The sequence below is a fragment of the Arachis hypogaea genome, chromosome 14 (genome assembly GCF_003086295.3).
Source record: "Arachis hypogaea cultivar Tifrunner chromosome 14, arahy.Tifrunner.gnm2.J5K5, whole genome shotgun sequence".
NCBI classification, from domain to species: Eukaryota; Viridiplantae; Streptophyta; class Magnoliopsida; order Fabales; family Fabaceae; genus Arachis; species Arachis hypogaea.
Genome location: NC_092049.1, coordinates 140,821,369 through 140,843,677, shown reverse-complemented (window position 1 = coordinate 140,843,677; position 22,309 = coordinate 140,821,369). Strand labels below are relative to the sequence as shown.

Below are 22,309 nucleotides of genomic sequence, written 5' to 3'. Positions count from 1 at the left end.
AAAATTAATATTTCTTCTAAGAATGCTTATTTTTAAAATTATAAATATACAATAAAAAATTAGAATACATTAACCTAGTACAATATGAAAAATAATTCAAAATATAAAATTAACAAACTAATGATATATATATATATATAACTAAGCAATATTATCATCATTTGGTATATTATTTGGACTAATTCTAATACTTAAGTATCTAACAAACAGATTATTAATATATAAATAATATTTTTTGAATTATCTAAATCTTTTAATATAAATAATTTAATATTATCTGGACAAAAAAAAATTAAGAAATAAGATTAATATTTCTTCTAAGAATGATTTTCATTAAATTTATAAATACATAATAAAAATTTAGAGTACATTACAATAGTACCATAATAAAAAAAATTCAAATATTAAATTAATAGCGTAAATTTTTTAAGTGAACAATTATCAATCAGAATACACTGTATTATAGATATATGTAACATATTATATTATAAATAATTGAAAGTTTACTAAGTATGAGTTAAAGCTTTTAAAAAATGATAATTTTATACCGACTAATGTTATAACCGTTTCATCTATTACTTGAATTTGGACTAATTACACTGTTATCATGAGTATCTAAATGTTTAAAAAGCAAATATATTATTGGTATGAGATTAATGTATTTTTAAATTCTACCAAAAATGAAATAATTTCTTATATAAATCATAGTTATTAAAAATAAAAAAATATAATAGTAATAACCAAAACATAGATCTAAACGAAAATATTATTATTTATAATTTATAAGAATTAATTTAGATATGGTACCTCAAGTAAAATATTGAAGGTAAGTAATCCTGGGTATGTGTCTATTTTTGTTTGTGATATCTTTAAGAAAAGATAAAATGTATTAAAAACAAATAAAATAAAAAAAATTTATCTGTATTCAACAATACTAGTAAGAGATGAGATGAGAAGAGAGAAACGGAAAAATTAGTGAAAATTTTTTAGAGCTGAATAACTGAGGGTAAATGGAGAAGGGTAAGTGAAGAAGTTAATTAAAAAGGATAATACTGAAAAAAATTTTGTACACCAAACTCATGTATTGGCATTATATATTGTTATAAATTTTAGATGTGTTAAAAGAGAAAGAGATTCAGTACCTGTACTTATGGTGTGATGATGGTGTATTAAAAAAGAGAGAAAATAACAAATAAATAATTTTTTTAATTTTTTAAACAACTATTATTATAAAAATAGATATTTAAATTAATTAAATAATAATAAATCTTTAAAAATAGAAGACATAATTAATTAAAAAGTTAAAATAATATATTATTAAATTTAAAAGTCGACCAAATATTAAATATTAAAAAATAAGTAGTACTTTTAAATTTAGAAACCTACCTATTAAAATTTTTTTGGAATAAAAATATCCGATATTTTATGGACATATTTAGGCTTAGTTTGGTAAAGTTTTTACTTTTCAAAAGTAATTTATAAAAGTTAACTTTTAAAAGATAGCTTTTAATAAACACAAGTAACATCAATTAATAGCTTTTAAAATTTAAAAATACTATAATAGACGTAAATATAAGTATTAAACTTGAAAATTAGTTAACATATGAGGTTATATTAGACTTTTAAATTTTGAAAAGCTCTTTCGTACTTTTAAAAGTACCCAAATCTTTTGAAAGCTGCAAGCACGAGCACATGGTCTTTTTACACATATAAGCCTTTTTGGCTTACAAGTTATACAAGTTGGTCCAAGTTAAAAAAAAAACACGCGCAGCACTTCTTTAAAATCGAGCGTCCAACGCACGCGTTCATTATGCCGCACTCTTCCTCTTCTTCCTCAGTCAAAACGCAAACCGTCAAGATTCAAGGGACATTCGAAATAAAAGACACGTTCCAACTCTTCGCGAAAAGTAGAAGAAATCAAGAAGAAACGATACAAATCTCCATAAAAAATCACCAGAAAAAACCAAGAAACATTATTCAAGGTACTGTTTTATTGTTCTTCTAGTTTTTTGTTTTCTAGATTGTCTCTGCCATGTGCCTCATCCTTAACCAGCAAAATATTAAAAGATTTAAAAAAAAAATATACTGTCTCCCCTATGTTTTGGGTGTATTTCTTAAATCGTTTGGGTGTATTTCTATAATCTTTTCTGTAATCGTTTGGTGTATTTCTGTAATCAATTGCGTTATATATTTTTTAAAAAATTGAAGTTATATATTTGCGTGTTAATTGATTTGAATTGATTTAAAAGTGGATTTCGTTTTTCTTCATACTTATAAAGCTTGTAAGCTTAAAACACTTGTAAGTAGAGATTAATCCTATTTTTTTTTTCAATAGCCAATCCAAAACTAACCCTTCCCCTTTTAGTTTAGGTTCTCAGGGTAATTTCAAGTCCCAGGAACCGGAGTTGAGTGAATTGGTATATGAATTGCAAAAAGCTCAACAATTCAAGTGTGGATAAAAAGAAGAGGCTGAAGCACGCTGTGAACAAGATGAATCACAAGAGCAAGAGTATTCACGACATCCTCCCTCTTGACCTCATTCACAGAATCCTACTGCTGGTGCCGATTAGACATCTCGCTCGCCTCAGGTGCGTTTCCAAGGTGTGGTGCTCACTGATTTCTGATCCTGACTTTGCGGAATTGCATTTTCACCACTCTCCTACGGCCACCAACGCATGCTTCTTCATGAAAAACGACACTATGGCTTACTTGGTTTATTTAGACGAAAATGGTGCATCACAAAAAGAGGTGTGTCCCCCTTTCAAGAAGAAAGCACGTTCTGGTTTTGTGGTCTTGGGATCCTGCAGAGGCTTTATTCTCTTGCATCGACACCCACATTTTCTTGTGGTATGGAACCCACTCACTGGATCCAGTAAAAGAATATCCTACTCTCATATTGTTCATCGTAGTAAGCCCCCTGGCCCTAGGATTCCCTACGGTGTGCAACTGCATGGATTTGGTTATGATTCATCGCAGAATGATTACTTACTTCTTGTAGCTTGGTGCGATTGTGAAGGACAATATCATTTGGATTGCTTTTCCTTGAGAACCAATTCATGGATTAATCTTGATGCTGCAGTCCCCAAACTTGTGGGTTTTTATTGCTATCATTCTCGTGGGTTGTTCTTTAATGACGCTTTTCATTGGGTGCCTTGCGATCTTAAAGATTATAGAGATGCTATTGTTATCTTTGATCTCAAGGAAATGACTTTTTCAAGAATATCTGCACCCGAACAACTGTCATACTCCTATCCAAGTCTTGCCCTACTCGGAGGCTGCCTAGCCTTGTATTATCACAATCATGGTAGCTGTAACACTGATATATGGGTGATGAAAGAATATAAAGTGCACTCATCCTGGACTTTCTATCAGATTCCTTGCATGGACTTCCGGCCTCTGTGCTTATCTAGTAATAGGGATATTATTGGAGGAGGTTATACTTGCTATGGTAAAACAGGGTACTTCATATATAATGTCAGAGGAGACCTGCTCAACCATTTTAAAAGTCTGTATTGCCAGCTTCCCTGCCGTGAACGCAATACAGTGTATACAGAGAGTCTCTTACCACTCCCTGGTGACATTAAGGATAAGGATAACAAGAAGAAGATGAAGAAGGAAATTGGTATGTAACCATTCTCCTATGCTTTGAACGAAGCTATTCCTGTTAGTTTTCATTGCATTTTGCATAAGTTCCAATCAAATGTGACTTTTGTTTCTGGATGATGAAATTTGAATTTATCAATGCTTTGGAATCATTGATCACCGTCTTGCTTCCTTTCTGTAGTCCGGGCTTGTGGTGCATTTTTGAAGTTTATATTATTTTCATGTCTAAAACTCTTTTACCTGAGGCCTTTTTTTTTGCAGGCCATCAAGTTCACCATGAATAGTTTTGAACAACCTGATGTTGCTAAAGGTTAGCATCAAACAAAAAAAGAGAATTAGGAGCCAACATACAAGTGAAGAGCTTGACACATGGGGAAGAAGAACATTTGAAAGTGCAAATGAAGTTTAGTTGGTTATGCAAAACTTTAGATGTTTTATTTCTTAGTTGGTTATGTAAAACAGTAAAACTTTAGATGCTTTATTTTGCATATTACATAATGTACTTTTCTTTTATCATGTCAAAACCTTATGAATCCAATCCTAGAAGTTTTAATTGTAGATTCTTTTGGAGATAATACGTTTCTCCTGCAAACTTGAGATGTTAGGTGTGGAGTCTAGTGAATTTGTCAAATGAATCTCTTATAAAATTTCTGTTTATGGCTGTTTTATCGAGCAATGACATTCCTTAATCCATATGATGTTTGTTGCAAGTATCCAATCATATTCTCCGGAAAACTTAACAACATGAAAATCAATCCACTACTCATGAAAAATTCAAGTCATCTAACATTAAATTTGATTGGTTTAAAACCATAGATTATTAATTCTTATTGTTATGAAAATTCTTATATTAAACTTACTGCTTAATTAAGGAATATATAGTAGAGGTGTTACTGAAACAACTTAAACACGTTTTAAAAGGATAGGTCCTATTCTGCTATTCTTTGCACTACATTATTCCTCATTGGTTTTATTACTTTGTGATCAATGTAAAAGTACTGAGCAAGATGCATTGTGCATCAAGTTGGATTCAGATTTGAGTTTTGACTATTCATGGTGAAACTTGATGTATCAAATGCTAGGGGAATCATTCATAGCAGTCTTGCTTCCTACAATCTAATATTGTGGTGAGGTATGCTTCGTTATTGTGCTGAGTGCTATACATAAATATATTTTTTCTTATTGATTGTATACTTTCAGTTAAGATGTTAGCTTTGGCAACACCTTAAATAATTTTTAATTGATGTGTATCCTTTGTAATATTATTAGGTATATCACAATGAAATAAGACTCATAAGATTTATCTTAATGTCATACAAGTAATCAATATGTGTCTGAAAAAATTTGTTACTGGCCAATTAATTGCTACCCATACAAAGCAAAATTGAGGACTAGTGAATTTGTCGCTAGCTATCAGGTTGTTACATGTATAAGGCGGGATTCGAATCTTGGCCATTTATTTCAACGGACTAGTGAGCTAACCACCAAACTACTCTAACTTTATTCAAAAGCTAAATTCATGAAAGTGCATGGTTAATGTTTGAGAGTCCGGGAATTGATGAGGCCAAAAACCTGGCTATATATGTATGGAATAATTCTATGTCAAATTTAACTTGAATTGAAGCCCATTTCCATTTACCATCATGAACAAGAATGAGTTTTGTTTAAAATAGTTAAAATATGATTGTGAAAATTTTATTGTTTGTAGAGAAATTGATCATCATTGGCAACAACTGCCCGCGCATTGAGTAGAGGTGTTTATGGATCGGATCCGATGTGCATATCTGCGGTTATTCGAATCCAATCTGAAAATTGTGGATATGGATTTGATCCGCAAGGCTATCGGATCGGATCAGCACATGTATAGGATTGAATTGCGGATTTTATGTAGGTATCCGCCTATCTGATTAGCATATCCGCGGATCCACAAAAATAAATAAATAAATAATTAAAATTCTTATGTTTTATTTCAACTAATAATTATCATATATGTTATATTATTTTAATTTTATTATTTAAGAAAAGTATGTTTAATATTATTTTAAGAGTAAACATATTTAAAAAAGTAGAAAATATGAATTTTATTACTATTTTTTTAATAAAAATAAGCTTTTTAAAATATTTTTGTGTTTTGCGGATATATTCGATATCCAATATCCGATCCGTAAATGTGCGGATCGGATCCAAGTTTAAAAAATTGCGAATATTAGATTCGATCCGATCCTATGGTTCTAGTGCGGATCGGATCGAGATTTTGGTTATATCCAATCCGATCTGATCCGCGTTCACTCCTACTATTGAAGAAGTCAAGAGATTGAATACTATACTATGTTGGCCAAAACAATGGAACTATGGAAGTAAGTTCTTAATCTTATACCTCCCATCTTCTGCTGTTTCTCTTAAATGTTATGATAGCTTGCATTACAAGTCCCAACTTACTTACTTTGATGTAAGGAAAAGTTCATATAGCTTATTAGGTTATTCCAGCTTGAAACATTACTTAGTGCCATGTAAAAAAAGCTGGTCTAGTCTTATACTATACACAAGTCTCAAGTAGAAAGAGTATCGCATCAAATTGAATCCTATGATTGAATGTCCTAACATACAACCTTACCAATATTTCACCCCTTTGATTTATGTTCTTTGTCATATGGCTGGTTTGTTTAGGTTGAAAATCTGTTGCCCCTTCCTAATGACTCTTAAGGGGCAGAGGGAAAAGGATATGAGCATTGTATTCTCTTATGCTTTACTAGTAACATTTTATTTATGTTAATTTTGATCACATTATGATATGATGGATGATCTTCTTTGTGTTCTATGCAGGCCATGAAGTTTTGTGATTGTGATGGCTTAATTCAGACAATAATTTTGTGAATATGTCATTTTCTAACTGATTTTATGCGCCAAGATTAAGCAATCTTGGATTCATTACCTAGTTAGTATTTAAGGTTCCATCTAGGCATCTAGCTATAGTGTATAATAACATGTTATAGTTATGACTATGCTGTATGCGTTTATTATTTTTCATGTATGAGAGAGAGAGAGAGGTGTATAACAAGAAGCTATGAAGGGAGGTGTGTTTCACACTACTATGGGATATACAAATGGGAGGCACCCATTTGTTTGTATTATTTTTTTTTTTTAAACAAACAATCACAAATCGGATGGTCCGATTTGTGATTTCGAAAATAAAAAAATTTTAATGTTTGAAATCGGACCGTCCGATTTTTATTTAAAAAAAAAAAAAAAATACAAATTGGACCCTCTGATTTGTAGTTTATTTTTTTTTTTAAACAAATCGGACTGTCCGATTTGAATAAAACACCATATAAAAAAAACACCTAATCTTTCAATAATAATGTATTACACATATATTTAATTAATATAAAAAAATTAGCCATGCTGGATGCTAATTATTTTTTAGATGATGGATGAAGCAAGTTAACGGTAGTTTCTTATTTGGTGGTATAGGACATGACAGTAATCATAACTTGGATGAATTTACTTGTTTTAGAAACAGCAATATAGGGAGGCAATAAATATCAAGATTCTTGTTGATATAGGGCACTGATAATATTTTCTCGAGTAATTAGATAATAGATACAAATAAAGTAACCTTTTGATACAAAGAGCAAAGTCTGTCCTAAACAATAAAATGAGAGAAAATGCTTTGATTAACCCAATGTGGCGAAATGAAATTTGCAATTAAATGAAAACAGTGAACTAAGCTAGTGGGAGAGGAAGAAGACGTGCCGTTCTGCCCAGAGCCGCCGCGCGAAGGATCGTCGCCGTCACTCTGTGTCGCCGTCAAGCCCAGCCACCATCGCCACTGTTCGTGCCTCTGTTTTGCATCGCTGTGACTCTCGTCGCCGTCAGATCTGTCGCCGTCGCCTGCACGCCGTCGCCGGGAGTGAAACAGAATGCGCGTGGAGAGATAAGGGGTCGCTAGGTGGTTCCGCCATCATTGGAATTTGCAGAATTTGCGGTTGAGAAATTTGCGGCATTTTTGCGATAGGGTTGAGTTTTCCAGGTTGCATGCAACGATTAGAGTTGCTGTGGTTGTCGTGGGAGTGGAATGAAGCTGTGGTGGTTGCAGCTGCCGCAGTTGGGGCCAAGGAAAAGGATTTTTGACCAGCTGTATAGCTGTTGGGACGGTAGGGATTTTTTTAAAATTTATTTTATATTACAGAATTGTTATAAATAGATATTAATATGAAAAATATATTAATGTGATTATGTGAGTCTTATGGATGTGGTTGTTTATTGGATTGAATTATTTATTGTTTGAGTGGTGTGTGGTTGCTGGTAAAAATGAATTTGGAAAGTTGATTTGATTGATTATTATGAAAAGCGGTTTTCTTGGTTTTGGAGTTAATTTGATATTGAAAATGAATCGACATTGGAATTGATTTTGTTGATTTATCGAAAATGATTTTTTTAGAATTGAAAATGGTTTGAGATAATGGAATTGGTCTAATTTTGAAAATGATTTTAAAAGAGTTTGAGAAATGTTTTGGATGGGATCCTTGAAGGGTGGCAAAGTCCGAATTTTAAAGATGTTGTCGAAATTTTTTTAAAAAATTGAAAGTTTCGTTTGAAGTGGTTATTTAGAAAGATTTGGATTTTAAGGATTACATGATTTGATTTTGAGTTATTAAGAAAATAATTACGTTTTGAGTTTGTTTTATTTAGAAAAGAATGAATTATATTTTGATATGAATTATTGATAAATGTAATGGGAGGTGTGATATTAAGGAATGAAGGATGATGAGGATTGATTTTAAAGTCTGATTGTTGAATGATATTGAAAATGGATTTGAACATGAATTTGAATTTGATTGAGATATATGTGACCGGTTAAGACGCGGTGGTATTGTCCACTTGCTCCGGGTAAAGATTGTTGTGCGTGGGGATCGTGGTGGTTTACCGCCCACGAGTTTGTTGTTTTCCAATTGAAAATGTCAGTGGGAATCGTGGTGGTGTACCACTCACCTGTTTTCAAGAGGACAACGTCCGAGTTAGCTACCGGACATGACGGGTTGGCTGTAGGACAAACATTCATCATATGCATTTGCATGCTTTATTTGGGTTTGAATTTGTCTTGGTTTGCCTAACTGCTTAACTATTATTAACTGCTATCTAAGCTACTTGCTGTATCTGCTATCTATACCTGTATTTTCCTTATCTGTTTTGCCTGTGTTTGTTCTGGTGTGGTACTTTTGAGATTGAGTATTGGTGCAAAATTAATGATAGTGTTAATTAATTACGTGATTGGTTTCTGATTGAGGTTTAGTTAAGTATGAAAAATCAAGCTGTTTAACATAAACTTAATGAACCTATACTTGAAACAGGCTGGTCGTCATTCATACAGTTTAAGAAACTTTTAAGATCTTCTTCTAAGAAAAGAAAGGCTTTGGATTTTGGATAATTAACTGATTTCTTTAAAAAAGTTTTAGATTTTTGCAAGTTAATAGTTGATTTTCAAAAGTTTCATATGACAAGCAATGAGCACTGTACTTAAAAACAGTTTTCTTTCTAAATATCTTCTTTTGACAATTCTGAAAATTCGTGGTAAGAGTGTAAGACCATGTGATTAGGTTGTCACTCCCTACAATTTTATCTTTTCAGGACGGGTGAATAAGCTTGCGGAATTTTTGTTAAGTACTTAGATATGTTGTTTCTGTTTGTATTTATATGTAATAGATTTTCCTCGCCTTTATTATTAAATTCTTGTAAGAGGAATATGATTCGTGACTGTAATGACATATATATATAATAAGTTGCTTGAGTAAGAAGTTTTGTATATATGTATATGCTTGTTTGTTTTCATGAAAAAGTATTTTCGTATTTTTAAAGAAAACAGTGATACGGTTTCGAGTCAAATGCTCCTATTTTATTATTATGTATACGGAAGTCGTCGTAATACTTTTCGATATCAGAGTGACGCAACCGGAAGCGTGACATTCTGATAGTAAGGATGTTACAATAATGACAAAATATTTAGATGAAATTGTTAATTTTTATATATTCTCTATGATATTAGTTTTTAAATGTAATAAATTTTTTTATGATGTAGGTTTTCAAATGTGTATTTAGGGCTCAAATATGTGCACATAAAATATAAAAATTTAACTATCTTGAGTATATATTTTTAGAACTTTTAAAATTGTTACAAATTTTATATTGTAAACTATGTTGTGGATACTAATATCAGTCTTGTTGTGTCTCTTATTATTTTTTCTGTTTTTTCTATACCTCTATCTAAGTATCATAATAGAGAAAATTATTTAATTTGCTTGCTTTTATATTTTTTTATTTGGCTGTTAATGACTAAAGATGAGATAGTGAATGTCCAAGTAAAATTATTTATGTAAAATTTAAAGATATTTTATTTTATCAATTACATACACAAAATATACACTTTTCTTTTTAATCATGTTGTTAACTCGGTTGGTTTTAATTTGTTCTCTAGTAAATTATGGCTGACTTAGACAAAAATAAATTAATACTTAATCACCTTGTATATCAAACCACAAAAATTTAAAATGAAAAATGTAACATAGTTTTTTATTACAAAATATACTAAAACAAAAGACTTTTAAAAAAACAAAAAAAAAGAGAGAAAATAAACTATGATTGTTCAGGAATTGGTTAAAAAAAATTGTTTATTTGAATATTTTTATTTGATTAATTTATTATAGTATAAATATTTTGATGTTAATTGCACAGTATTTTTTTGTAAAAGATAAAAGTAGAAAATATTGAATAAATAATTAGAATGTGAGAGTAAAAAATATATTGAATTAAAAAGTTTAATTTAGAGTGATTTGTTAATGAACTAAATAAAAATACTAAATAAATTTAACTTTACTATTTTATACCCTTTTTAAAATAAATTCTTAAAAATAGGACTTATATAATTTACTTTTGTAAAATTCAGAACAATATAACTAAATATTCTTTAAATATTATTATTTATTCAATTTTTTTGAACATTAATTTAAAAAACTAAAATAAAGACAGTTAAATATATTTATTATTTTTAAATTTAAAAAAATATAAAAAACAAAATAAATAAATAAAAATTTAAAATTTAAATCTTCTTAACCTAACACATCATAAATAAAATCCTAAATATTCTTTTAAACACAGATTTCAACTAGTTACGCCACTTATGTGATAACAAAAGAAAACCTTTCTTCCACCAAAGATACTAAAGCACACGGTGAACAAAGCAAACGAGGAATCGAGCATGGAAAAGAAGAATCAGAATGACAAGAGCAAGAGTATTCACGACATCCTCCCTCTTGACCTGATTCACATAATCCTTTTGCGGGTGCCGATCAGACATCTCGCTCGCCTCAGGTGTGTTTCCAAGCTCTGGTGCTCTCTCATTTCTGATCCTGACTTTGTGGAATTGCATTTTCACCACTCTCCGGCTGCCACCAACGCATGCTTTTTCATGAAAACCGACATTGTGGCTGACTTGGTTTACATAGACGACAATGATGCATCACAAAAAGAGGTGTGTCCCCCTTTCCAGAAGAAACCACCTTCTTATTTTGTGGTCGTGGGATCCTGCAGAGGCTTTATTCTCTTACATCGACACCCACATTTTCTTGTGGTATGGAACCCACTCACTGGATCCAGCAAAAGAATATCCTACTCTCATATTGTTCATCGTAGTAAACCCCCTGGCTATGGCAGGATTGCCTACCGTGTGTATCTGCATGGATTTGGTTATGATGCATCACAGGATGATTACTTACTTCTTGTAGCTTGGAGCGATTGCAAAGGACAATATCATTTGTATTGCTTTTCCTTGAGAACCAATTCATGGATTAATATTGATGCTGCAGTCCCCAATCGCTTGGGTTTTCTTTGCTGGCATTCTGGTGGGTTGTTCTTTAATGGCGCTGTTCATTGGGTGCCTTTCGATCTTAGAGATTACAGGGATGCTATTATTATCTTTGATCTCATGGAAATGACTTTTTCAACTATATCTGCGCCGGAACAACTGTCAAGCTCCTATACAAGTCTTGCCCTACTCGGAGGCTGCCTATCCTTGTATTCTTGCAAGGATGATTGCTATAACACTGACATATGGGTGATGAAAGAATATAAAGTGCACTCATCTTGGACTCTCTATCAGATTCCTTGCAAGTACTTCCGGCCTCTGTGCTTATCTAGTAATAAGGATATTATTGGAAGAGGTTATACTTCATGTGGTAAAACAGGGTACTTCATATATAATGTGAGAGGAGACCTGCTCAAGCATTTTAAAGATCTGTGTTGTCAGCATCCCAGACGTAAACCCATTATTGTGTATACAGAGAGTCTCTTGCCACTCCCTAGTGTCATTAAGGATAAGGATAACAAGAACAAGATGAAGAAGGAAATCCGTATGTAACCATTTTCCTATGCTTTGCACGACCTGTTAGTTTTCATTGCATTTTGCATCAAGTTCCAATCAAATGTGACTTTTGTTTCTGGATGCTGAAATTTGAATTTATCAATGCTTGGGAATCATTGATCACTGTCTTGCTTCCTGTAGTCCGGGCTTGTGGTGCAGTTTTGAAGTTTAGATTATTTTCATGTCTAAAACTTTGTCTTTTACCTGAGCTTTTTTTTTTTTGCAGGCCATCAAGTTCACCATGAATAATTTGAACAACCTGGTGTTGCTAAAGGTTAGCATCAGACAAAGAAAGAGAATTAGGAGCCAACATACAAGTGAAGAGCTTGACACATGGGGAAGAAGAACATTTGAAAAGTGCAAATGAAGTTTAGTTGGTTATGCAAAAATTTAGATGTTTTATTTCTTAGTTGGTTATGTAAAACTTTAGATGCTTTATTTTGCAGATTGCATAATGTACTTTTCTTTTATCATGTCAAAACCTTATGAATCCAATCCTAGAAGTTTTAATTGTAGATTCTTTTGGGGATAATACGTTTCTCCTGCAAACTTGAGATGCTAGGTGTGGAGTCTAGTGAATTTGTCAAATGAATCTCTTGTAAAATTTCTCCTCAGCACTCACCCCTTCATTCGTCTTCATCAAGGACCCTGCAGAAGCTTGCTACTGCTCTGATCTAAACGAAATATTTCATGACGATACTATGATGAAATTGACCTTTCTTGATTTCATTGTCCCAATGAAGAACAAGAAGGAGAAGAATATGGACCAATCTCATGAATCGTGATACTAGGAGGGTGCCTAGCCTTGTATTTCATAAACTACAGTTTTGGTGATAATAGAACTCAGATATGGAAAAGTGAATTCATCTTGGACTCTACTCTACCACATTCCTTAATCCATATGATGTTTCTTAAGTATCCAATCATTTTCTCAGGAAAACTTAACAACATGAAAATCAATCCACTGCTCATGAAAAATTTAAGTTATCTAACATTCAATTTGATTTGTTTAAAACCATAGATTATTAAATCTTATTGTTATGAAAATTCTTACATTAAACTTACTGCTTAATTAAGGATATATAGTAGAGGTGTTACTGAAACTACTTAAACACGTTTTAAAAGGATAGGTCCTATTCTGCTATTCTTTGCACTACATTATTCCTCATTGGTTTTATTACGTTGTGATCAATGTAAAAGTACTGAGCAAGATGCATTGTGCATCAAGTTGCATTCAGATGTGAGTTTTGACTATTCATGGCGAAACTTGAAGTATCAAATGCTAGGGTAATCATTAATAGCTGTCTTGCTTCCTACAATCTAGTATTGTGGTGAGGTATGCTTCGTTATTGTGCTGAGTGCTATACATAAATATACTTTTTCTTATTGATTGTATACTTTCAGTTAAGATATTAGCTTTGGCAATACCTTAAATAATTTTTGGTTAATGTGTATCCTTTGTAATATTATTAGGTACATCACAATGAAATAACTCATAAGATTTATCTGACTGTCATACAAATAATCAACATATGACTGATAAAATCTGTTGATGGCCAATGAATTGCTAGTTGCTACCCATAGAAGGCAAAATTGAGGATTAGTGAACTCTATTTAAGAATTTGCCGCTAGCTAACAGGTTGTTACATATACAAACGGAATTCGATTCTTGGCCATTTGCTTAAACGAACTAGTGAGCTAACCATTAAACCATTCCAACTTTATTCCAAAGCTAAATGCATAAAGGTGCATGGTTAATGTTTGGGCATCCGGGAATTTATGAGGCCAAAATCCTAGCTATATATGTATGGAATAATTCTATGTCAAATTTAACTTGAATTGAAGCCCATTTCCATTTACCATCATGAACAAGAATGAGTTTCGCTTAAAATAGTTAAAATATGATTGTGAATTTTGAAATAATCTGTGAAAATTTTATTGTTTGTAGGAAAATTGATCATCATTGGCAACAACTGCCTGCCATTGAAGAAGTCAGAGATTGAATACTATGCTATGTTGGCCAAAGGTTGGAGTTCACCGTTACAATGGAAGTAAGTTCTTAATCTTATACCTCCCATTTTCTGCTATTTCTCTTAAATGTTATGATAGCTTGCATTACAAATCCCAAATTACTTACTTTGATGTAATATTCATATAGCTTATTAGGTTATTCCAGCTTGGAACATTACTTAGTGCCATATAAGAAAAGCTGGTCTAGTCTTATACTGTACACAAGTCTCAAGTAGAAAGAGCATCACATCAAATTGAATCATATGATTGAATGTCCTAACTTACAACCTTACCAATATTTCACCCCTTTGATTTATGTACTTTTTCAAATGACTGGTTTGTTTAGGTACACTACGCACGCTATATGTGTCGAAAATATGTTGCCCCTTCTTAGTGACTACTTTAATTTGATTTGAAGAAAATGAGCTTCTTTTATAATGATGATGCCCAAACTAAAGATATGGGTCATGAAACAGAGGAGGCTGCAACATTATCCACATTTTTTTCTAGTTTGTTTATTAATTAATCTGATAAGAAGATGAAAAAGAAAATGTAACATTGTTTCATGTTTTGCAATTAGTTCAGAGCTTGCTTGGTTGCCTACTTTCACTTCACAATGAGAAATTAATTTTTTTAATGCACTCTGTCAAACTAACATCAAAATTTGGTTAAATTTATGATTTATTTGAGTTTGCATACAATAGGAATTAAAATTGCTATCTTGTATGTTGTAACTACTAATGAGCTTTGATCGTTTTCATTTTTACGGTATCCCTCAATACGACAGGCTAATGACTAATACGTCGCGAATTGGAGCTCTATTTAAGGGTCTGCTACTGGTCAATGGGTTCCTGTATGCACAAAGCAGGATTCGAACCACTAGTGCTTGCTTAAGTGAACGAGTGAGTTGATCACTCAACCAACCCAAGGTGATTACTATTAAGTTTTGATGGTAAACTTGAATTTAGCAAATGCTTATTATGAAATCACATTAATCCTTGTATTAAGATTTGTTGTTCATTGGTTGAAACCTTTGACCAAAATCAACAATAACTCAAAAAAGAAAAAAAATTATAGTTGCTTTAAAATTGAATTGCTTCCCCATTTTTCTAAAATAATTGTTTCCAAAGTTGTTTTATTTCTAGGAACCGAAAAGAGGGGGAAAAAAACGCGGGAAAATGCTCGTCTTTTTAAACGGATTGATGGAATGGGCATATGAATCTTCTTCCTCGCCAAAAACCCTAACATTGGACCAATAGCAATGAAGCAGTCGAGCATGGAGAAGAAGAAGCTCAAGAGCTTCAACGATCTCCTTCCTCCGGAGCTGATACGAGCAATCTTACTGAGGGTTCCCATCAAACACCTTGCGTGCGTCAGGTGCGTTTCCAAGCTATGGAATACTCTCATTTCCGATCCCAATTTTGCAAAATCCCATCTTGACCTCTCTCTCTCACCCTCTCATACATGCCTCTTCCTCCAAGACAATTCTCACGCTTACTCAGTTGACCTTGATGCACTGCTTCAAGATGATAATGATGGCGTTGATGCAATAGCCCTCTCTCTCCCTTTCATGAAGAAGCCATCTTCTGATTTCCATCTTCTTGGTTCCTGCAGAGGGTTCGTACTCTTACACCGCGAACCACAGTTTCTTATCTTATGGAATCCATTCACTGATTCCAGCAAAAGAATCTCATACTCTCATATGGTTTATGCCGCAACAAGGGATATAGTTTATAATCGTCTTGTTAAGGTCTTCTGCTTTCTCCATGATGCGCTTCTATATGGCTTTGGGTATGATGCGTCACAAGATGATTACGTAGTAGTTGTAGCATATAAGGGTAAAGACGATGAATTCCATTTTGATCTGTGTTATTTGAGAAGCAATTCATGGATTAGTCTTGATGCTGCACTTCCCAAATCATTGTACTGGGATGATTGGAAACCTAAGGGGTTGTTCTGTAACGGGGCTATTCATTGGTCTACTCATGAGTACTGTGTTGACATTCTTATCTTTGATCTGAAGGAAAGAAGTTTCTCCACGATACCCGGGCAGCACCTATTTAAACCCCGTCTCGTCCTGCTAGGAGGATGCCTAGCCTTCTATTTGTATGGAGTGAAAGAGAATATAACTGAGATATGGGTGATGAAAGAATATAAAGTGCAGTCGTCGTGGACCGTCTATGAGATTCCTCTTGGATCCTTTAAGCCTCTGTGCTTATCTGCTAATGGGGATATTATTGGAAGATGTTATCCTTGGGAGGGTGAAGGAGGGTTCTATATATATAATGTCAGAGGAGAGCTGCTCAAACATGTTCAATATCTTTATGGTGAGCCTTCCAATCACATAAGGTCCGTTGTGCATGTGGACTGTCTCATGGCAGTCCCTAGCAACATCAAGAAGAAGAAGAGAAAAAAGGGTATGTAATATGTGCTTTGAGCCATTTTGTTGCTGTTATTTGTGCTTGTGTTATGATTGATTGAAACAAAATGAGCTTGATGGATTATTAAGTTGCAACTAAACGTGAGTTTTGACCACTGATGGTGACCTTGAAGTCCATTAAACCGTGTCTAGCTTCTTATTGTCACGTCTCCCATTGAGGTTCTTTAAGATTAAGATTTTTTCTTTTTTCATGTCTGATGCGGTGACTTTTACTGGTTGGTCTTTTACGCACTTCGTCAGAATCACAAAGAGGTCAAACAAGGGAGGGAATTAGGAGCTAACATGGGAACAACTTGGACACTTGATTCTGTTGTAAATGAAGTGTAGGATTAGGAAGTTGAGCTGGAAAAAAGCTTCTCAAGACTCTTGTTCTATTCTGCTTTTGCTTTAAACTTTAAAGTATGATTTCCCTTCCAACCATGATTGGGGAAAACTAAAAAATTTGAAAATGCAATTGAGTTTGCTCTTGTTAAATTCAATGTCTTTTGAATTTGAATTATATATAATAGCCCTATATATGCAGTTGAAGTTTTACATTTGCTTCTTTATGTTTTATCACCGTGCAATATTTACTTTGTTGCGTTATCTTTGACTGATCGAACATTAGATTCGGTTCTTTCAATACTGATTCCTCTGTTTAAATGATTCCAAAAAGCTTACATCATAGCTAATTGCCTTTTCTTCAATGCATTGATGGTTGGTGCAAACAATGTAATAGTGTTGCAGGACCATTCTCCACATATATGTTTGAAATATGAAGTTAAAACCTGGCATATGCTTGTGATTAGACTTGATAGCTCTGCCTAGTTCATGGATATATCTACTGAGTAATATAAATTCAGAGACATCGAGAGAAAATAATGAATAAAAATGTGAGAAGATTGAAAAGCTTCTACCTATTTACTTCAACTTCAGTTGGATGTGGGAGTTTCTGGGCTTGATGGTGGGACTTGATAGCTTCGTTTAGTTAAGCTTCTGCATAAATTATTTAGATGTTAATAGATAGATAGACAGATTTTAATGGTAATTCCTCCAAGTCCACCAGTTTTAGTTTTTCTAGATTTTCCCAGTGATGCAAGCCTTGTAATAATTGATGCTCTGTATATTTACTTTTGATATTCCACCGCAAACCCAATTTTCTAAGCTTGGGGAATCTCTCATTAACAATGGAGGATACTGTCAATCCTTCTTCAAGAGTGACAACTTGGAGGGTTTGGAGATTCGGCAAACAGTCTTCTCCGGGGGTGTCCGTTGGAATCGTGTTACTCGTCATGCATAGCCTCCCTTCAAGATGTCTCAGTTTCTTGAGCCTCCATATTTCATGTGGGAGAGTATAAGTATTCCTATAGTCATCTTTATGACCATATAGAGCAATATTTTCAATAATTAGAGTTTCTAGATTTGGAAGGGCGCAGATTGGAACAACCCCGTCTGATTGGTAGTAACTCTTCCTTAGTCTCAAGTATCTTAAATAGATAAACATCTCCAAATCCCGGGCCATTGATGAATGAAGAGTACCATATCCAAGGTCCACAATGCGAGCTAAAGGGAAACTCGATAGACGTATCCATCCAAAGTTGATGTCGTCCCAGATGCAGATTAAAGAATGGATTCTGAAGTGATCGGACTGCTTAAGTGAAACCATATAATTGCCTCGAAGGGACAATCTACAAGATTTAGCATTGCCCAAGGAACTAATGTTCTTCTTCGTGCAGATCTCTATTTCTTTATCAGCTCTACTCTCTGATATGCAAAGATCAAGGAGAAGGTCATGAATCCAGCAGATTTTGACCCCTCCCTCACTCCTTCTTTCTACCACCATCACCAAAAATTTAAAATGAAAAATGTAACATAGTTTGTTAAGATAATTTTTTGCATAGAAAATATACCAAACCAAAAGACTTTAAAAAAAAAAAAAAACAAAAAAAGAGAGAGAAAATAAAACTAAAAAAATTGTTTATTCGAATATTTTTGAATAAATTATCATTTGTGTCTATGAAAGATACAAAGACGTATACATATAAGAATAGAATAAAACGACAATTGTACTCACGGAAGAAGAACGGACCAATTGTGTAACCAACGCCGGGTACTCTTGGCATACAGAAGCCATTTTCCGTGGTTATAATTGTCGTTTTATTCTTATATGGGAACATTTGTCAGCATCTATATCTTTTATAGGTACAAATGGTAATTTATTCAATATTTTTATTTGATTAATTTATTATAGTATAAATATTTTGATGTTAATTGCATAGTATTTTGTGAAAGATAAAAATAGAGAATATTAAATAAATAATTAGAATGTGAGAGTAAAAAATAAATTGAATAAAAAAGCTTAATTTAAAGTGATTTGTTACTGAACTAAATAGGAATACTAAATAAATCTAATTTTACTATTTTATACATTTTTCAAAATAATTTATATGTTTTATTTTTGTAAAATTCATAACGACTAGATATTCTTTAAATATTGTTATTTATTCAATTTTTTAACATTAATTTAAAAAAATTAAACCAAACGCATCCAAATACATTTATTATTTTTTAATTTAAAAACAAATATAAAAAAACAAAATAGTCAAATTAAAATTTAAAATTTAAAATTTAAATTTTTTAAACACTACCACATTATAAATAAAACCTTAAATATTCTTTTAAACACAAATTTTAACTAATCACCCCTCCTATGTCGTAACTAAAGAAAACTTTCTAAAAACCCAGAACTGCAATGCCTCCCCTCCTCGCTGCGTTCGTCTTCTCCCGCACCACGCACCTCCCCTCGTGACGAGCTCCCCCTCCCCTTGCGAAGAACTTCTCCATGCGCGACGCGCAGCTCCATTGCCGACCTGGAGATCCCCCGCACGCCTCTTTTATCCTAAGTCTCCTCCACCGTCGCGATCCTTCTTCGTCTAAGGTAATTCTGATTGCACAACTATGTATGATTGAGTATTTTGTAAAATAAATATAATGTGGATGTGCTAAACTCAAATTTTTAAAGAATAAGTAGCATTTTTGAATTCAGAAACCTACCTAATAAAATTTTGTTGGAACAAAAATATCCAATACCATATTTTTTATGGACCTATTTAGAAGATAACCTTTTTTTTTCAGTAGACAATCCAAAACTAACCCTTCCCCTTTTAGTTTTAGGTTTTCAAATCAATTTCAATTCCTGGGAACTGGAATTGAGTGAATTGGTATATGAATTGCGAAAAGCTCAGCAATCCAAGCATGCATAAGAAGAAGAAGCTGAAGCACAAAGTGAACAAAGCAAAAGAGCAATCCAGTATGGAGAAGAAGAATCAGAATGACAAGAGCAAGAGCATTCACGACATCCTCCCTCTTGACCTGATTCATATAATCCTTCTGCGGGTGCGATCAGATATCTCGCTCGCCTCAGGTGCGTTTCCAAGCTCTGGTGCTCTCTCATTTCAAATCCTGACTTTGCGGAATTGCATTTTCACCACTCTCCTGCTGCCACCAACGCATGCTTCTTCATGAAAAACGAGACTATGGCTTATTTAGTTTATTTAGACGACAATGATGCATCAGAAAAAGTAGTTTGTCCCCCTTTCCAGAAGAAAGCACCTTCTAATTTTGTGGTCTTGGGATTCTGCAGAGGCTTTATTCTCTTCCATCGACGCCCACATTTTCTTGTGGTATGGAACCCACTCACTGGATCCAGCAAAAGAATATCCTACTCTCATATTGTTCATCGTAGTAAGCCCCCTGGCCCTAGGATTGGCTACGATGTGTATCTGCATGGATTTGGTTATGATGCATCACAGGATGATTACTTACTTCTTGTAGCTTGGTGCGATTGCGAAGGACAATATCATTTGGATTGCTTTTCCTTGAGAACCAATTCATGGGTTAATCTTGATGCTGCTGTCCCCAAACACCTGGGTATTCAACTCTTGGGTTTTCGTTACTGGCATTCTGGTGGGTTATTCTTTAATGGCGCTGTTCATTGGGTGCCTTGGGATCTTAAAGATTATAGGGATGCTATTATCATCTTTGATCTCATGGAAATGACTTTTTCAACTATTTCTGCGCCGGAACAACTGTCATGCTCCTCTCCAAGTCTTGCCCAACTCGGAGGCTGCCTAGCCTTGTATTCTCGCAATGATGATTGCCGTAACACTGACATATGGGTGATGAAAGAATATAAAGTGCACTCATCTTGGACTCTCTATCAGATTCCTTGCAAGGACTTCCGGCCTCTGTGCTTATCTAGTAATAGGGATATTATTGGAAGAGGTTATACTTCGTGTGGTAAAACAGGGTACTTCATATATAATGTCCGAGGAGACCTGCTTAAGCATTTTAATAGTCTGTGTTGTCAGCTTCCCTGCCGTGAACGCAATAATGTGTATACAGAAAGTCTCTTGCCACTCCCGAGTGACATTAAGGATAAGGATAACAAGAAGAAGATGAAGGAAATCGGTATGTAACCATTCTCCTATGCTTTGCACGAAGCTATTCCTGGTAGTTTTCATTGCATTTTGCGCAAGTTCCAATCAGATGTGACTTTTGTTTCTGGATGCTGAAATTTGAATTTATCAATGCTTAGGAATCATTGATCACGGTCTTGCTTCCTGTAGTCTGGGCTTGTGGTGCAGTTTTGAAGTTTAGATCATTTTCATGTCTAAAACTGTCTTTTAACTGAATAATCGAAAAAAAAAACTGTCTTTTACCTGAGCTTTTTTTTTTGCAGGCCATCAAGTTGACCATGAATATTTTGAACAACCTGATGTTGCTAAAGGTTAGCATCAAACAAAGAAAGAGAATTAGGAGCCAACATACAAGTGAAGAGCTTGACACATGGGGAAAAATAAGATTTGAAAAGTGCAAATGAAGTTTAGTTGGTTATGCAAAACTTTAGATGTTTTATTTCTTAGTTGGTTATGTAAAACTTTAGATGCTTTATTTTGCAGATTGCATAATGTACTTTTCTTTTATCATGTCAAAACCTTATGAATCCAATCCTAGAAGTTTTAATTGTAGATTCGTTTGGGGATAATATGTTTCTCCTGCAAACTTGAGATCCTAGGTGTGGAGTCTAGTGAATTTGTCAAATGAATCTCTTGGAAAATTTCTGCTTATCTCTGTTTTATCGAGCAATATATGCTTATTTTATTAATCTTGTATATAATTTAGTTTTAAACTATTGGGAGTAAAATACATGGTGAATAGCTTTTGAGGAGAAGCACAAAGTGGTCAAACAAGGGAAGGGAATTAGGAGTAAATACAGGAACAACTTGGACACTTGATTGTGTTGTAAATAGAGTGTGGGATTGGCAAGTTGAGTTGGAAAGAAGCTCCTCAAAATTCTTATTCTATTTTGCTTTGTTGTGAGATATATAACATGTGAATTCCAACTTGAAAATTGTGAATTTATCGATTTGTCAATTCAGTTTTCTAAATGATTTTTTATTTGCCAAGAGTGAGCTGTATTGGCTCATTAAGTTCCATTTTATGCATGTAAGTACATAAATAAAATCAAAGAAACACCAATGTATCCAAGACCTAACCTCACAACACCCAAAATAAAACAACTCTCCGGTTAGCCCTCACATGTCCCACCAAAACATATCTACCTTCAATCCTTCACAACTGTAACATCTTGGGCTTGTTAGTCAAAATATTATTTTGGTGGTAAGTCCAATAATATGTACTTAATGTACACTTCTTGGCTTGTCTGCTTCCTTAAAACCACAAAACCGTTCTTGATTAGCTTGCTATCTAATTTTTTATTGTTGTTGTTCTTCCTTCTAAACCACAAAAATGTTCTCGATCAGATTGCTATTTAGTCCGTTACTAAGGGATTTTATTTTATA

The 22,309-nt window shown here is 33.4% G+C and overlaps 5 protein-coding genes and 1 long non-coding RNA gene across 6 annotated transcripts; 5 read left to right on the top strand and 1 right to left on the bottom strand.

The window, feature by feature from the left end:
• The first annotated feature begins 2,380 nt into the window (after positions 1-2,380).
• On the top strand, positions 2,381-4,263 carry LOC112798049 (F-box protein CPR1-like). Its single transcript, XM_025841204.3, has 2 exons — positions 2,381-3,622; positions 3,865-4,263. Exons 1-2 carry the CDS (start codon positions 2,422-2,424, stop codon positions 3,885-3,887), a joined length of 1,224 nt encoding a protein of 407 aa, XP_025696989.3. The 5' UTR covers positions 2,381-2,421; the 3' UTR covers positions 3,888-4,263.
• A 3,043-nt stretch (positions 4,264-7,306) lies between these two features.
• Positions 7,307-9,392, top strand: LOC140178391 (uncharacterized). Its single transcript, XR_011871574.1, has 2 exons — positions 7,307-7,757; positions 9,232-9,392. It is a non-coding gene; the product is annotated as an uncharacterized lncRNA (long non-coding RNA).
• Positions 9,393-10,855: 1,463 nt separating this feature from the next.
• Positions 10,856-12,548, top strand: LOC112795450 (F-box/kelch-repeat protein At3g06240-like). Its single transcript, XM_025837379.3, has 2 exons — positions 10,856-12,005; positions 12,243-12,548. Exons 1-2 carry the CDS (start codon positions 10,856-10,858, stop codon positions 12,263-12,265), a joined length of 1,173 nt encoding a protein of 390 aa, XP_025693164.1. The 3' UTR covers positions 12,266-12,548.
• A 2,586-nt stretch (positions 12,549-15,134) lies between these two features.
• Positions 15,135-17,002, top strand: LOC112798050 (F-box/kelch-repeat protein At3g06240-like). Its single transcript, XM_025841205.3, has 2 exons — positions 15,135-16,443; positions 16,707-17,002. Exons 1-2 carry the CDS (start codon positions 15,288-15,290, stop codon positions 16,745-16,747), a joined length of 1,197 nt encoding a protein of 398 aa, XP_025696990.1. The 5' UTR covers positions 15,135-15,287; the 3' UTR covers positions 16,748-17,002.
• Positions 17,003-17,454: 452 nt separating this feature from the next.
• Positions 17,455-18,288, bottom strand: LOC140178789 (probable disease resistance RPP8-like protein 2). The gene has a single exon (XM_072216050.1). It carries the CDS (start codon positions 18,286-18,288, stop codon positions 17,455-17,457), a length of 834 nt encoding a protein of 277 aa, XP_072072151.1.
• An 867-nt stretch (positions 18,289-19,155) lies between these two features.
• LOC112798051 (F-box protein CPR1-like) lies at positions 19,156-21,612 on the top strand. Its single transcript, XM_025841206.3, has 3 exons — positions 19,156-19,383; positions 19,614-20,915; positions 21,187-21,612. The coding sequence occupies exons 2-3, from the start codon at positions 19,967-19,969 to the stop codon at positions 21,237-21,239; spliced, it is 1,002 nt and encodes a 333-aa protein (XP_025696991.1). The 5' UTR covers positions 19,156-19,383; positions 19,614-19,966; the 3' UTR covers positions 21,240-21,612.
• The last annotated feature ends 697 nt before the right edge of the window (positions 21,613-22,309 follow it).

Coding starts and splice junctions, on each gene's coding strand:
- LOC112798049 (XM_025841204.3), top strand. CDS start 2,422: ATGAATTGCAAAAAGCTCAACAATTCAAGTGTGGATAAAAAGAAGAGG. Junction 3,623..3,864: donor GAAGATGAAGAAGGAAATTG/GTATGTAACCAT, acceptor TTTTTTTTGCAG/GCCATCAAGTTCACCATGAA.
- LOC112795450 (XM_025837379.3), top strand. CDS start 10,856: ATGGAAAAGAAGAATCAGAATGACAAGAGCAAGAGTATTCACGACATC. Junction 12,006..12,242: donor CAAGATGAAGAAGGAAATCC/GTATGTAACCAT, acceptor TTTTTTTTGCAG/GCCATCAAGTTCACCATGAA.
- LOC112798050 (XM_025841205.3), top strand. CDS start 15,288: ATGAAGCAGTCGAGCATGGAGAAGAAGAAGCTCAAGAGCTTCAACGAT. Junction 16,444..16,706: donor GAAGAAGAAGAGAAAAAAGG/GTATGTAATATG, acceptor GCACTTCGTCAG/AATCACAAAGAGGTCAAACA.
- LOC140178789 (XM_072216050.1), bottom strand. CDS start 18,288: ATGGTGGTAGAAAGAAGGAGTGAGGGAGGGGTCAAAATCTGCTGGATT.
- LOC112798051 (XM_025841206.3), top strand. CDS start 19,967: ATGAAAAACGAGACTATGGCTTATTTAGTTTATTTAGACGACAATGAT. Junction 20,916..21,186: donor GAAGAAGATGAAGGAAATCG/GTATGTAACCAT, acceptor TTTTTTTTGCAG/GCCATCAAGTTGACCATGAA.